Here is a 13,953-nt window from a genome sequence, read left to right as displayed (position 1 = left end):
ATGATCAAGAGAAGACTAACGGATGGGAACGAGTTCATCTAAAGAGTTTAAATCATTTTTACTCGAGCTTATAATATTTGCGCCTTCATTGTTGTATTTTCTCTCCAAGGCTTTGTTGTTCTATCATTATAAATTTATTATTAAGCCTTGTTTTCATTGTGAGAGAACTTGCAACTAAGAGTGTTAACTCTTAGCTTATCTCTTTCATTTGTATCGTTGTTATTTTCCTAACTTGTGTAGCTAGAGGGCCCATTTGAGTGGGAGGTTGTATTTCCTAGTCTCGGACTAGAGGACCTACTCGGATTGAGTAGGGGGTTGATAGTGGATGGTTTGAAAAATCCTTAGTGAGGAGCTAAGGTAGTGGATTAGGCTTGGGTTAAGCCGAACCACTATAAATCTTTGTGTTCTCTCTTGCTTATGTTTTTTGATTTGTTTATCATTGCTAACTTTTCATTATCCTCACTTGCATTGAATTTTTATTTTCAATTAAAAGGATTTCAAAGTTTTAAATCAAGTTTTTAAAATAACCAATTCACCCCCCCTCTTGGTGTGTGCCATACAACCTCCCGTTCTATCACCGTTAGTGGGTTTGGGTTATTTATATATTGGAATGCGATATTTATTTTATTAGAGTAATGTTTCGATGAATTATATGTGATATTTTTAGTCGATGTGCAATAAAAGTGGAAAAGTCAAAGGTTTGACTTAAATAGTAGTAGGACCCGCAATGGCTTAAGGTATGCGTGGAAATGTTGCATAGTATTGATTTAATGTTTAAACTATTATTTAAACATATGAAATTCTCATTTAAGTGTTTTGGCAGCAAGGGAATTTAAGTAATTGTGTGTGGGGGTGTGTATATATATAAGGGGAAGGGTTCATTCTTGCATGAGAAGAAGAAGTTAGAAGGCAAAGGAAGGGGAGAAAAAGGGTGGTCGATAGTGAGACGGCAAGAAGGTAGGGTTTCCTCCCTTGCTTTCGTTCTTGCATGCTTGTGATTCAAAAGGGGTTGTAGGAGATAGTCGTCTTCATCTTTTTCCTCTCTTTCTCTTTTTGCTAGTTTTCTTGTTGAGTGTGTAAAATAAAAGGACTTGGAAGCTTGTTAGCTCGAGAAGGATCATTAAGAAAGGTTTCTAAGGCAAGTTCTAGTTTCCCTATCTCTCTTGTAAGCTCTAGCCTTGATGTTTGGGGATTTACGCATAAAAATCCTATGTTTTTCTAAAAAATGCTTGTGTTGAAAGGTTATATAGAAACCTTTGTAAATCTCCCATGTTTCTTGTTTAATCTTATTGATCTCTCTTGGGTTTCAAAGTAGGGGTAGTATCACCCTACAATCCTAAAGGAATTGTGCTTTGGGGCTAGAGGGTGGATGGTATGAGCTTGTCTCCATTTGTTATGCATTTGGTAGGTCTTTGGAGGGGTTTTAAGCTGATATCGATCGACAGTTTGGGAGGAAACTGTCGACCATTTACTGCATCTGTTGATCGTTTTTGTCGGGTGGTCGACCCTTTTTGCCTTGTGGAAACCTATGCGCACTCTACTGTTTTGGGCATAACTTTTAATAAAAAAAAAAAAAATTCTAATTCAAAATTCGTTTGTTGCATTGTAAACTAGACTCGATAAGCTTCAATTTGACATAGGATTCATATTATTTGGCCAAGGTTTGAGTTGTTTCTTCTTGGTCCCAATACATGTCTAGATGTTCTTGAGAATAGTTATACATTCATTGGTGAAATGTAAAATGGGTTGGGGAGTCATGCTAGGCATGTTTGAGCACGATAATGAGATAGTATTGGGTCATATATAAGAAGTTGGTGAATGGGAGGGGGGAGCATTACCCCTGTGTGTTCTGGTTGGGATGTTTTGGGGTTTAGATGTGTATACAGGGGTTTGGGGATAAACTAGAGGTTGGGTTGTATAACATTACGAGTTGGGACATAGCACTTGTGGGTATGTACCGGTAATGTGGGAATACTTATCTTGGGAGTTTCTTGTGAATGTGAGAATGGGTGTGAAGGTGAAGTATGTGCCATGAGTGGAGTTGAAGTTTTAGGAAGAGATGGGGTACGTTATGAGTTCATGTGCATATATGGGTTGACCTTCCTTCTTGGCTAGAGCACCACGATGATGAGGCTACTGTATACTTGGTGTGTGGTATCATTGGCGAGTGCCAACAAGTTGGGAGTGGGTTGGGAGCGGACCGAGAGTACTGTTATGGTGAGGCCACTACATACTTAACGTGTGGTATCATAGATGTGTGCTGGTGCCACAAAGCTGAGCTGGTTAAGGGCATCACTATGATGAGCCCACTGCATACTTGGCATGTGGTATCATAGGTGGGTGTTGGATAGCAGGGGACTGGGGAGTGAACTGAGAGCACTGCTATGATGAGACCATTGCATACTTGGCATATGGTATCATAGGCGTGTGCTAGTGCCAGCGAGTTGAGAACAGGCTGAGGGCACTATTATGGTGAGGCCACTGCATCCTTGGCGTGTGGTACCGTAGATTTGTGCTAGTACCTCAAAATGGATGGGAATTTATGGGCCTAGAATGGGGTTCCTTGTGGCATGAATACTATGTTACGGTAAGATAGTGAATGTGGTGCTTATAGCATTATGTGGGTTCTAGAGATAATGTGGTGGTAGGGTCACCGGATTGTACCTTGATTCTGGTAGGAGCTAGATAGATGGGTGGACTATAATGATTTCCATTATATCTTTCCTGTGGGCTCCCTATTTCTATTCTGCTAGTAGTACTCTATGATATGATCCTACCATGTATTGCCTGTTATTACCTCATAAGTCTCCATTGTGATATATCCCATGCTGCATTTTGTTGTGTTATACTTGCTGAGCCTTGCTACTCATTCTTTCTCTTTACATCATTTCAAGTACAAGTAAAGCGAAAGATGAGAAGAATCCTAGTGAGGCATGATCTATTGGGTTAGATGTGTATAGAGCTCACCCCAACAAAAGGTCTTGGGGACATTATTGGTTTGTGTCATGCTAGTGGTTGTACTTTTTGTTATTTGGGCATGTTGTTTGTATCTCCTTTAGGACAGCCTAATGGAATGTAAATGGTTATGTTTAATTTGTTTTGTATGAACAAGAGTGGAATCATTACTATTTGTTGTTACTAGTATGAATAACCTTGGTTGAGTTATACTTTCATCCCATCTTGTGTGGACTTTCCCTCCAAATTCCTTTGCTAATGGGACTTCTGGAGGCAGGCCCTGCAGTTTTGTGACAAAGCCTTGTGTTGGACCTCCGGGTCATTACACATGGGTTAAAAACACACAAAGAAGAAAGGAAAATGATAGAGAACAAATCTGATCGTGGTTCTTAAACCACACTTGGGTTGCCTCCCAAGAAACACATTTAGTTAACGTCATTTGCCCGACCTCCAGCCACTTTAATCCATGTAAACTGGATCAGTCAATACCACCACCTCCACGTCCTCAACCTGTAATGACTCATAATAGTGCTTAAGTTGATGGCCATTCACCTTAAACACCGTATTTATCTTGAGGCTCCTTATCTCCACTGCACCATGAGGAAAGACATAAGTAACAACAAAAGGTCTTATCCAACGAGAACGCAACTTACCTGCAAACAATTTAAGCCATGAATGATAGAGTAGAACTTTCTGACCAATAGAAAAACTTTTCCTAGAGATCATTTGATCATGGAAGGCCTTTGTCTTTTCTTTGTAAATCCTCGAGCTCTCATAGGCATCATTACTAATTTCTTCCAACTCTTGCAATTGTAATTTCCTTGTTCACCCAATTCATCCATTTTCATATTACTATGTTTGACAGCCCAATATGTTTTGTGTTCTAACTCACTGGAAGGTGACACGATTTTCTAAATACCAAATAGTAAGGAGACATACTTATAGGAGTTTTATAGGTTGTTCTATAAGCCCAAAGTGCATCATCAAGCCTTATACTCCAATCCTTCCAATTTGGGTTGACAATCTTCTTGAGTATGGATTTGATCTCTCTATTGGATACCTCAGCTTGTCCACTTGTTTGCAGGTGGTAAGCAATAAAGATGCAGTGGGTAACATTGTATTTCTTTAATAAAGCTTCCACCACTCTATTGCAAAAATGAGTCCTGCAATCACTAATTATAGCCTTCGGTGTCCCGAACCTAACAAAAATATGAGATTTGACAAAATCTATAACCATTTTAGCATCATCAGTCCAGGTAACCTTAGCTTCTACCCACTTTGAAACATAATCCATAGCAAGAATGATGTAAACATTATTACAAGAACAGGGAAAAGGGCCCATGAAATCAAAACCCCATACATAAAATATTTCACAAACAAGAATAGGGGTGAGTGGCATTTGATCTCTATGCCCTAAAAATTTGATCTGTATGAGAAGAACGAGACATAAAATAAAAAATAAAAATAAAAATAAATCTATTTGACACCAATCCTCGGCAACAGCGCTAAAAATTTGATGGGTGTTAAATCCAACAATAATAAATTCTTGCTCTTAAAAATATAAATTGTGATAGTGATGAGCAAGCTCGTATCCACAGGGATTGGTTACATCTATTCCTTTGAAAAATTAAAATAAATAGAAGAAACAATTGGGGGGTTTAAAATGTAGATCTAAACAACTAAAAACAAAATATTATTCTAAATTAATAAAGCAAATCAGAATGTAAAAAGATTAAAGTAATCAATAGAAACTCTTTAGGTAAAAGGGATTTATCCACCAATAGTTATGACACTAATCATTGATGTCAAAATCACTAATTTTCCTTAAATACTTGCCTTAGAAAGAACAACAAGCTCTGTTCATTTAATGTTTCCCTTACTTCTTAGTTAATTAAAACAAGCTTTTCAATTAACTCTTACCTTCAAACAACCCTAGAACAAGCTCTCTAGAATTTAATTCAAAGGCAGCATTAAACTTTGTGGAAACAAGACCAAATCTGAACAATAAACACACAAGGTCAATTTATTTAATTCAGCACATGTACTCCCTAGGAATTGAACGAAAACTTGTCCATAATCATCAACCCTAGTTTCTACTTATGTAAGAAAGACCAAACAATTACAGATTTGATATTCAAACTAACAATTGATCATACATCAATAATTGAATAGCGGTCGTCTACACAATCATAAACATTAAAACTAGAATATACATGAATATTCAAGAGAAAATCAGATTGCAAATAATCTCAAAAAGATCTCACAATGTTCTTCACCATGGCTTCAAAATATCCTTCTACTGAAAAACCAAAGTTTAGCCATACATAATAAGAGAAAGAACACAAAAAGAAGAGAAAATATGAAAAAGATGCTTCTTCCTCCTCTTAGATGTGCTTCTATGCCTTTTTTTCTTCCTGGATGTCCTCCTCTTCTCGAGCTTAGATCAAGACCTTAAATAGCCCCCATCAAAGAATCTAAATCAGTAAAAGAATTAGGGCTTCTTAGACTCTTGTAACTTATGATCCCATTTTGGGTTATAGAAAAAGCTTTTTAGGCTTCATCCCCTTATTAATAATTGTAGTTCCAAATTTTTAGATGAATTTAGGCTTTTGAATCACTCAATTTGGATATAATAAACTTAAGTTATATCCTTTTAAAGATTCAGTGTTTGTGTAGAATTCTAATTCGATTAGGATTTGGCCCAGCTTTTTACACCTAACGTTAAAGCAATGTTTGGAGGCCTAAATGAACTCGGATTTGGACAAATAATACCATTCTAGAAAGCCCAAGAAGTCCTATACACAAGCTCTAAAGACCTAATTCGTGTTCTTGAATTCTAACATAGTCAAAAATCTGAAAGAAGCCCAAAAGGTCAAAATATTAAAAAGCTAAAATTTTCTAAGTAAAAGCCCAATTTATTCTAACCTATCTAGAATTGCCTTAACCATAAAAATAAGCATAAATCAAAACAATAAGGCATAAAGCTCACCTAAGAGACCATATCTAAGGGAAATAAATATATGAAATTATGCACTCATCATCTCTCCTTAGGTGTCTTAGGAGACATCACTTTAGAGAGATGAATTCCATGCCTGACAAGTGTAAAACTATTCTTGGAATTTTCCATGGCAAACTTATTTAGTATTTTCTCTATCTACATACTCTGTGAGAGACCAATTAATCTTCTCGTTCTATGTTTATAGACACAAATTCCCAAAATGTAGGTCACTTGTCTTAGATCCTTCATGGAGAATTTATTCGACAACCACAGCTTAATTGAAATCAACGTGTCAATTTTTTTCCCATGAGAAATATGTCATCCACACATAAGATTAGGAACACTCATGCATTCCCACCTACCTTCCTATATATACAAGGTTCATCTGGATTTCTAATAAAACTAAACTCTTTGATCTCATTATTAAAATGAATGTTCTAAGATCTAGAAGCTTGCTTAAGACCATAAATAAATCTCTTAAACTTGCACACTTCATTGGAATTTGAGGATTGGGAACCACGAGATTGTTCCATGAATATATATTCCTTAAGATAAGCATTCAGGAACATAATTTTCACATCTATTTGTCATATCTCATAATCTGAGTGTGATGCAATTGCAAGTATCATTCTGATGGATTATAACATAACGATTGGAGAAAACATCTCCTCATAGTCAATACAATATTTTTTACGATACCCTTTCGTCACCAGTCGTGCCTTAAAGTTTTACACATTTCCATTAGGATCAATCTTCCTATTATAAATCCATTTACACCCTATAGGAACAATTCCTTTAGGTGGATCTATTAGAGTCCAGACTTTATTTAAATACATAGATTCCAATTCAGATTACATGGCCTCTTGCCATTTCTTAGAATCAATGTCTAACACCACTTCTTTGTAGCTGGTAGGATCAACCAATTGATTAATATCTCCATATAAGAACACTTCTTGTATCTCTTCCATTACAAAATCATATCGTTATGGAGGATGAGATACTCTACTAGAACTACGAGCCTCTTGTGGAATGACATTACTGAGACCTACTGGTTCTAGATTGACTTCTTGACTGAATTCTATTTGTTGTTAAAAAGACACCTTTTCTAGCTCTACTTTCTTACCAATGCCATTTTCCTGAATAAACACTTTCTCCAGGAATATAACACCTCTATTGATCAACACTCTTTAATCATTAGGAAAAATAGAAGTAGTACCCTTTATAATGCTCAAGATATCCTTCAAATCTTTCTTTGCTAGAATGAGATTCCAGCTTATATGTCTTGAGTTTCTTAAGAAAGGCAAGACAACCCAAAATCCTAATATGCTTAAGACTGGGTTGTCTCCCGACCCATATTTCATATGGTGTACTCTCAACATATTTTCTTAGTGCCCTGTTATGTAGATATAAGGCAGTGGATAAAACATAAACCCACAATGATAATGGTAGATTCACATAAGTGATCGTAGATCGTACCATGTATAATAGGATACGGTTTCTTCTTTCAAAAACACCATTCAAATGTGCAGTTGTAGGAAGAGTCAATTGGGAAATTATGCTATTAGCCTTTAGGTAGTCATTAAATTTCATACTCAAGTATTCTCCTCCTTGATCTGATCGAAGTATTTTAATACTCTTTCCTATTTGATTTTTTACTTCAACCTTAAACTCTTTGTACTTTTCAAAGGTCTCAGACTTGTACTTCATTAAGTACACATAACCATACCTAGATAGATAATCAGTAAAGGTTATGAAGTAGTTATAACCACCTCATTTCATGACTGAAAATGGTCCACGAACATCTGTGTGGATTAAACCCAAAATTCATTGGCTCTCCCACTTTGTTCCACAAAGGGTAACTTAGCCATTTTTTGAGAAGATAGTATTCACAAGTTGGCCGGGGCTCAGAACCCACTGGATCAATCAATCCATGTTTGGCCAATTCGTTGATCCTTCTCTTAGTAATATGGCCAAGTCTTAGATGCCATAATTGTTTAGGGTTAATATTGTTATCGCAAGAACGCTTCCTGCTGCTTGTGGATGCAACATTTATATCTCTATGTCTGATATTTTTGTGCAACTCTAATATATTAGGACCATTCACCAAGATGTCTATGCCCACAACCTTATTACGATAATGAATTTTACATGCATTGTTAACAAAAGACAATTCATAATCATCTTTAACACGTCTAGGAATAGACACTACGTTCTGAATAACATTAGGTAAAAATAAACTGTCTTTTAACTTCATTACTTACCCAAAAAGAAAGGGTAACATAAACTGTCTCTATAAGTAATGGCTCAACAAAAGCTCTATTTCCCACTCTTAGGATAACTTTCGACTTTTCAAGTGGCCTACTCTCCTTAAGGTCCTGCATGCAAACACAAATATGAGAAGTTGCACCAGAATCAAGTATCCAAGAGATAGAAGAATGACTAATTGTATTGATCATCTCAATTACAAGAATGGAAGATATACCTACTCCCTATGTCTTATCCTACTTGACTTTCAAACTGTGGAGATAGACTGGACAATTCCTTTTCCAATGACCACCTACATAACAGTGGAAACATTTTCCCCTTAAGGCTTTCTCCTTTGGCTTTCGCTTGGAGATGTCCTTCTTTGGGCCCAATTTCTTCTTCTTGAAAGTACTCTTCTTTCTTTTAGAAGTCTTGGAAGAGGAAGCAATGGTAAGGACTCCTTCCTTACTTTTCCCTTTGATCTGGGATTGTGTTGTTGTTAACATGTTTAACAACTCCAAAAGTGTGCATGCAATCTTATTCATATTAAAATTTAGGATGAACAGGGCAACTAAAGGATGAAGTCTATCTAAAGGTCTATATCCATGTTGAATTCTGGATGTCCAACTAACCAATCAAATTAGTCATTCTGATGATGTGGTCTCCAAAATCTGAACCCTTTACCATTTTAGACATAAACAATTGCTTAGATATCTCATATCTAGTTGTTATGCTCTGCTTTCCATAGAGCCCTCATTGATTCAAAATCATGCTGGGCACATCAGCCATGTGCTCATGCTGACCCTATAGCTCATTACTCATGGAGGCCAGAATATAATTCCTCACCCTCAAGTCTTGCTCCCTCATTTCTTCCCATGTGACATGCTCTTCCTTACTTAAGCCTTCTGGTAACAAGGTAGGGACATTCCTCTCCAACACACCATCAATTTTCTCCATACTTAAATTGATTTTTAGATTACGAAGTCAGTCCTTGAACTTAGGTCCAGTTAAAATGTTTTTATCCAAAATTCGTGAGATTGGGTTTGATGTGTTTTCCATTTTAAAAATGCTGCATAAAATAAACAAATGATTGTTAATAGATTTTATCTTGCATAACCATTTAGTTTCGGTCTCAAACTAAATGGTATGTCCCATTAAATTTTGTGAATCCCACACTTCCCAAGTGGAAAACGCGAATCCAAAAAAACGACTCATAGCGGGTGATCGAGTTCTCTCCTACATGAATACCCTACAATGCTTTGGTGGTTTCTAGGGATACCCATATATTCAAGTAGGCAACTCTTGCCTTCCACATCTCATGTGGGGTTCGATCTTCAACCCCTATGCCATCTAATTCACGTTAACCTCTCAATCTAATTTGTTTAAATAATGTATAAACTTATTTAAGCATCTATTCAAGTTTAGAAAACAATTTTCAACTTGAAATAATCAAGAAAAATTCTAGAAAAATTGAATTCCACAAAAATCATTAAGAACTCTTCTTCGATTTTGGACTTCAATTTTCTTTTATTTTTAATTCTTTTTCGATTGTAAAACTAAATCATTCATCAAAACATAAATAAAACTAATTCTTAACATGCATAATCTAACACTTAAATCACACATTAACATGCCATAACATCACATAATCCATAAAAAAATATATAGATGTAAACCAAGACTCTAATACCACTGTTGGGTTTCATAAAACAAAATGCAATGGGAATTTAAAATTTTTCGACCAACCAAACTCTTTGATCTATCATGAAACCCAAAAAAACCAGATCTAATTTGCATGTATATAATCTTTTATAAATATAACTTAAAAGAACAATGAACCAACATTTGGTTATCTGATGTGTGAAAAGTTGAATTTTTGTGCCTTAAGGTGTCACCCACCCTTTATAAGTGATTCACACCAAAGAAGAAGCTCTATAAATGCCAACAAGCACGCCTCTTGGATCTTCTTGCACCAAGAATGCAAGATCCAGCCCTAGCTGCTTGAAAACTCTTTTCAACTTCCTTGGAGGCAATTCCAACTTTTCTTAATTTTTCCAAAAGTTGTTTCCCTGAGGCAAAGGCTATTCAACACCTTAAATAGGGGAGAAAACCAAACCCTAGTCAAACTAGGGTTGGAAACCAAGTCTTAACATATTTTGGACATGATGGGCCTCGGTCAGCCTGTTGTAGGGCAGGTCGCACGCATTGTGCACACGTTAGGCCCACAAGTGGGCAAACTGAGTTAGGCCCCAAACACGCAGCCCTAAGCCATGCCTAGGCCCATCTCAGACCACGTCATGTGCCGCCCCTTGCTAGTTTCTATCTTGTTTTCTTTCTTACTCATTTTTTACATCTCGTGGCCTTTTCCTTGAGTGTTAGCTTGTCCCAAAAACCCACAAATTCATCCAGACCAAAATAATTTTTGGTCCCATTGAATTTTCCATAAACCCTCTCTTTATTTGTGTGTGACCTTATAAGTTCACAATGAAGATAGAAAAGGGTAATTAAAGAATCCTACTTCTGATCAAACTCTTTGATTAAGATTCTTAATTTATGTCATCACATGACCAAAAATTACCATCTTGCCCTTAGACTAAGATTGACATCTAGCAATGTATTATGGCCTCCATATCATAATAAAATGCAAACAACACTTCTAATGAATCTTTCTACGATGAGTTCCAATATTGTTATTTGATCCCTCTATCATAATGCCCCAATATGGTCTAAAAGTATGGTGAAATGCCAAACATCCAATAAACAACACTATGTATACGAATGCTAAGTCCACAACTCCTATAGTTGAATTAATAACTCTTATTAATTCTCAACAATCCACATTGGCCAACGACTTATTGAGTTGTGACTTCATCATTCACATAGGCATATACCTTTTGAAATTCTTACAAAGGTCAATAGATGCTATCTTGTGTATTCACCTACGTTCATATATGATTCGGATCATACTTAATAACCACCCTATTAAAGACTCATCTTCCTAAACCCTATACAGTGGCATTAAAGCATAACTGAGTGACCCCCATCTGTAATACTCGGGAAATTTTGGAGGATATAAATAGCATATTATGAAGGGTACAAATTGAATTTTCAAAATAATGAGGCTATAGGGTACACTAACACAGTTTTAAGCGACCGAATTGACCGAAGGGAGTACTCCAAACCCTAGATGATTAAGGAAAATGTAATAGTATTGACGACTAATACGAGTTATGATTTTATGAATCAAAAGAAGTTGGATTGGGAACAGTTTTCGATACAGCTGCAGAACAGACTAAGAAAATCGAGTCGACGTAGGGAATACTCAAAGAGTCAACAGAGTGTCTTGAGGACTTAGATTTTATATATGAAACAAGCCTTGAGCAATTTTGGATTGAAACGAAGGGATTTAAGGTAAAAACGATCAACCGAGCCAAAGTGTAATTTATTAATTTTGCCCGAAGGAGGTTAAAAGGATAATTTTTTGGGAATTTCGAGAATGAAATGAAGAGTATAAAATTTGTGGGCGTTAGCAGTATAGTTAGATACACTACAAGAAAATTGTAAATTAGTGACGAGTTTTGTGACGAGGATCCACCCGTCAGTAATTTGTGACAGGTTTAGTGATGGAAATCCGTCACTAAAATGATTTGGTGACGGGTTGAAATTTTCGTCACAAAATTGAGACAGGATAGCCAATCCCATCTCAAATCAGCGATGGGATGGCTTATCCCGTCGCAAATCAACGATGGATACAACCTCCTATTGCTGTTTTGTGACGAGTGTTAGTATAGGTGCTCTAGACCCAATCAGATTGGGCATGTTGTACACTGACAATTGTAATCATGTTATTATTTGAATAAGGAGTTATTCAAATTCACAAGAAGTCATTCTATTAGTTTCTTGTTATTATTGTAATAACCGAATGAAACTAGATAGAAGTCCATATGATGTATACTGTGAATAATCTATAAAGATGTGAGATGATGCATCACAGTTTATAGACATCATTAAACGTCCCAAGTCGTAGCAATGTCAAGAATGGACATTGACAATTGCGGTAAGACTTGTATGTGCTATGTTTTTGCTATGTGATAGCAATGGGGGTCTCACACCCATAGGCATGGGGATGCCTAGACAAGTACATAGGTGACCAATGTTGGAGAACGTGTCACTGGACATGACTCGCCATGAGAATCCATTTTGGTTAAATGTTGATGGAATTCTCATACGAGATGGGTGTAACTAATCCTTGGACCTGAGGTTGTCACGGTCATCTCATAAGAAGACCGATATGCTTTGACATCGTTTCGATGGGCCTAGACAAAGGCTGCACGTGGGCGATCGTTGGGTATATCATGAGGCTTATGGAGATGGGTGCATAGCCAAGATGGGACTCGTCTATCCCTTGATAGAGGATGATGTATCTAAGGCGCATTCGGTGGATATTCACTTTAAATCCATGGCCATGGTGAAAGAGATCAATAAGGAGTTATTGATTCACTTTCTATTAAGTGAAGATATCCGAAAGACCGAAGAAAACTCATGTGATCATTATCAAGCAACACATCGCCATACTTGAGATCACATAAGATGCATTGACGAGAGGATCGTATTACACGGTAACCATGCTCGTGAAAGGTTATTTGCGGATTATGAATCCTTCTGAATAATTGGATAGGCATGACGCCTTGCTAGAGGCCAATCTTGTCTTATGTGTTCGTACCGACACATTGCCAATATATTCGGAAGCCTAATGAGTCATACGCAATAGGCACGGTCCCTAGCTTAAACCAGGAGAGTGGACGTATGGTTAAGTGGGACACTTCGGCAAGAAGTTGTGCCGTCGTAGGTTCTCACGGAAAAAGAACAGATAGACGTAATGACGTCGATATGACGAGGAGTCGTCGTAATGGAAAGAGTTTCCTAAAAATGGCATTTGATTAAATTAGGAAGGAGTTTCTAATTTAATGATTTTCTATTTGTTGGAGTGGCAAATAGGAAATAAAATATTTTTGGGCTTAAGTTAATATTTGGACTAAATTAGATTTGGGCCAAATATTAAATTAAATATTATATTTGGACTAAATTGGATTTGGGCCAAATATTAAAATAAATATTATATTTAGACTAAATTAGATTTGGGCCAAATATTAAATATTATATTTGGACCAAATTAGATTTGGGCCAAATATTAAATAAAATATATTTGGGCTTGAATTAGATTTGGGCCATAATATTTTATTTAACCTATAAAAGGATTGGGCCATTTAATTATATTTCTAGTTGGACTAGAATAAGCCCACTTATGATTCTAATTAAATTAGAATTAATGGGCTAGCCCAATCCATTAGGGTTTTAGAAACCCTAGGATATTTCATTATAAATATCCTTTTATAGGTTGCCCATTATTGTGGTGATTTTTGGTGTCGTTTTTCAAGAGTTGAAAAACGCATTGCCGTTCACTCTTCCCCGTTTCTTTTGGCATCGATTTGAAACGTGGGTGTTCTTTTACCGTCCATACACAAGCCGCGCAAAGGAGAAGGAGCTAGCACTCCTATTCCGCTCTCCTTGCCAACGGACGCGTGCCGCGTATCACGAGTTAGAGGCCTGACGCTTGGACGGCTCGAATCCGTGAACGACTCGATAATCTAAAGGTTAGATTTATTTATTTGTTTGTGAATGATTCGATTTCGACGTTGATCCAATCGCAGGGATCGGGGTAAGGTTCAAAATTTTTGAACTACGCTGCTTGCCCC

General features: G+C 36.7%; 1 protein-coding gene across 1 annotated transcript; it reads right to left on the bottom strand.

The window, feature by feature from the left end:
- Positions 1-3,414: 3,414 nt before the first annotated feature.
- On the bottom strand, positions 3,415-4,249 carry LOC127787591 (uncharacterized). Its single transcript, XM_052315655.1, has 2 exons — positions 3,895-4,249; positions 3,415-3,608 (listed from the first exon to the last, which is right to left on the bottom strand). Exons 1-2 carry the CDS (start codon positions 4,247-4,249, stop codon positions 3,415-3,417), a joined length of 549 nt encoding a protein of 182 aa, XP_052171615.1.
- Between the last annotated feature and the right edge of the window lie 9,704 nt (positions 4,250-13,953).

Source organism: Diospyros lotus, chromosome 12 (genome assembly GCF_014633365.1).
Source record: "Diospyros lotus cultivar Yz01 chromosome 12, ASM1463336v1, whole genome shotgun sequence".
In the NCBI taxonomy this organism is placed as follows: domain Eukaryota; kingdom Viridiplantae; phylum Streptophyta; class Magnoliopsida; order Ericales; family Ebenaceae; genus Diospyros; species Diospyros lotus.
The sequence above is the reverse complement of the archived record's forward strand: the minus strand, read 5'-3'. Positions and strand labels throughout refer to the sequence as shown.

What these genes read in the sequence shown, in the direction of transcription:
- LOC127787591 (XM_052315655.1), bottom strand. Translation starts at nt 4,249, where the DNA reads ATGGATTATGTTTCAAAGTGGGTAGAAGCTAAGGTTACCTGGACTGAT. An exon ending in AACCTATAAAACTCCTATAA is followed by an intron (nt 3,609 to 3,894) that starts GTATGTCTCCTT and finishes AATTGTTTGCAG; the next exon opens with GTAAGTTGCGTTCTCGTTGG.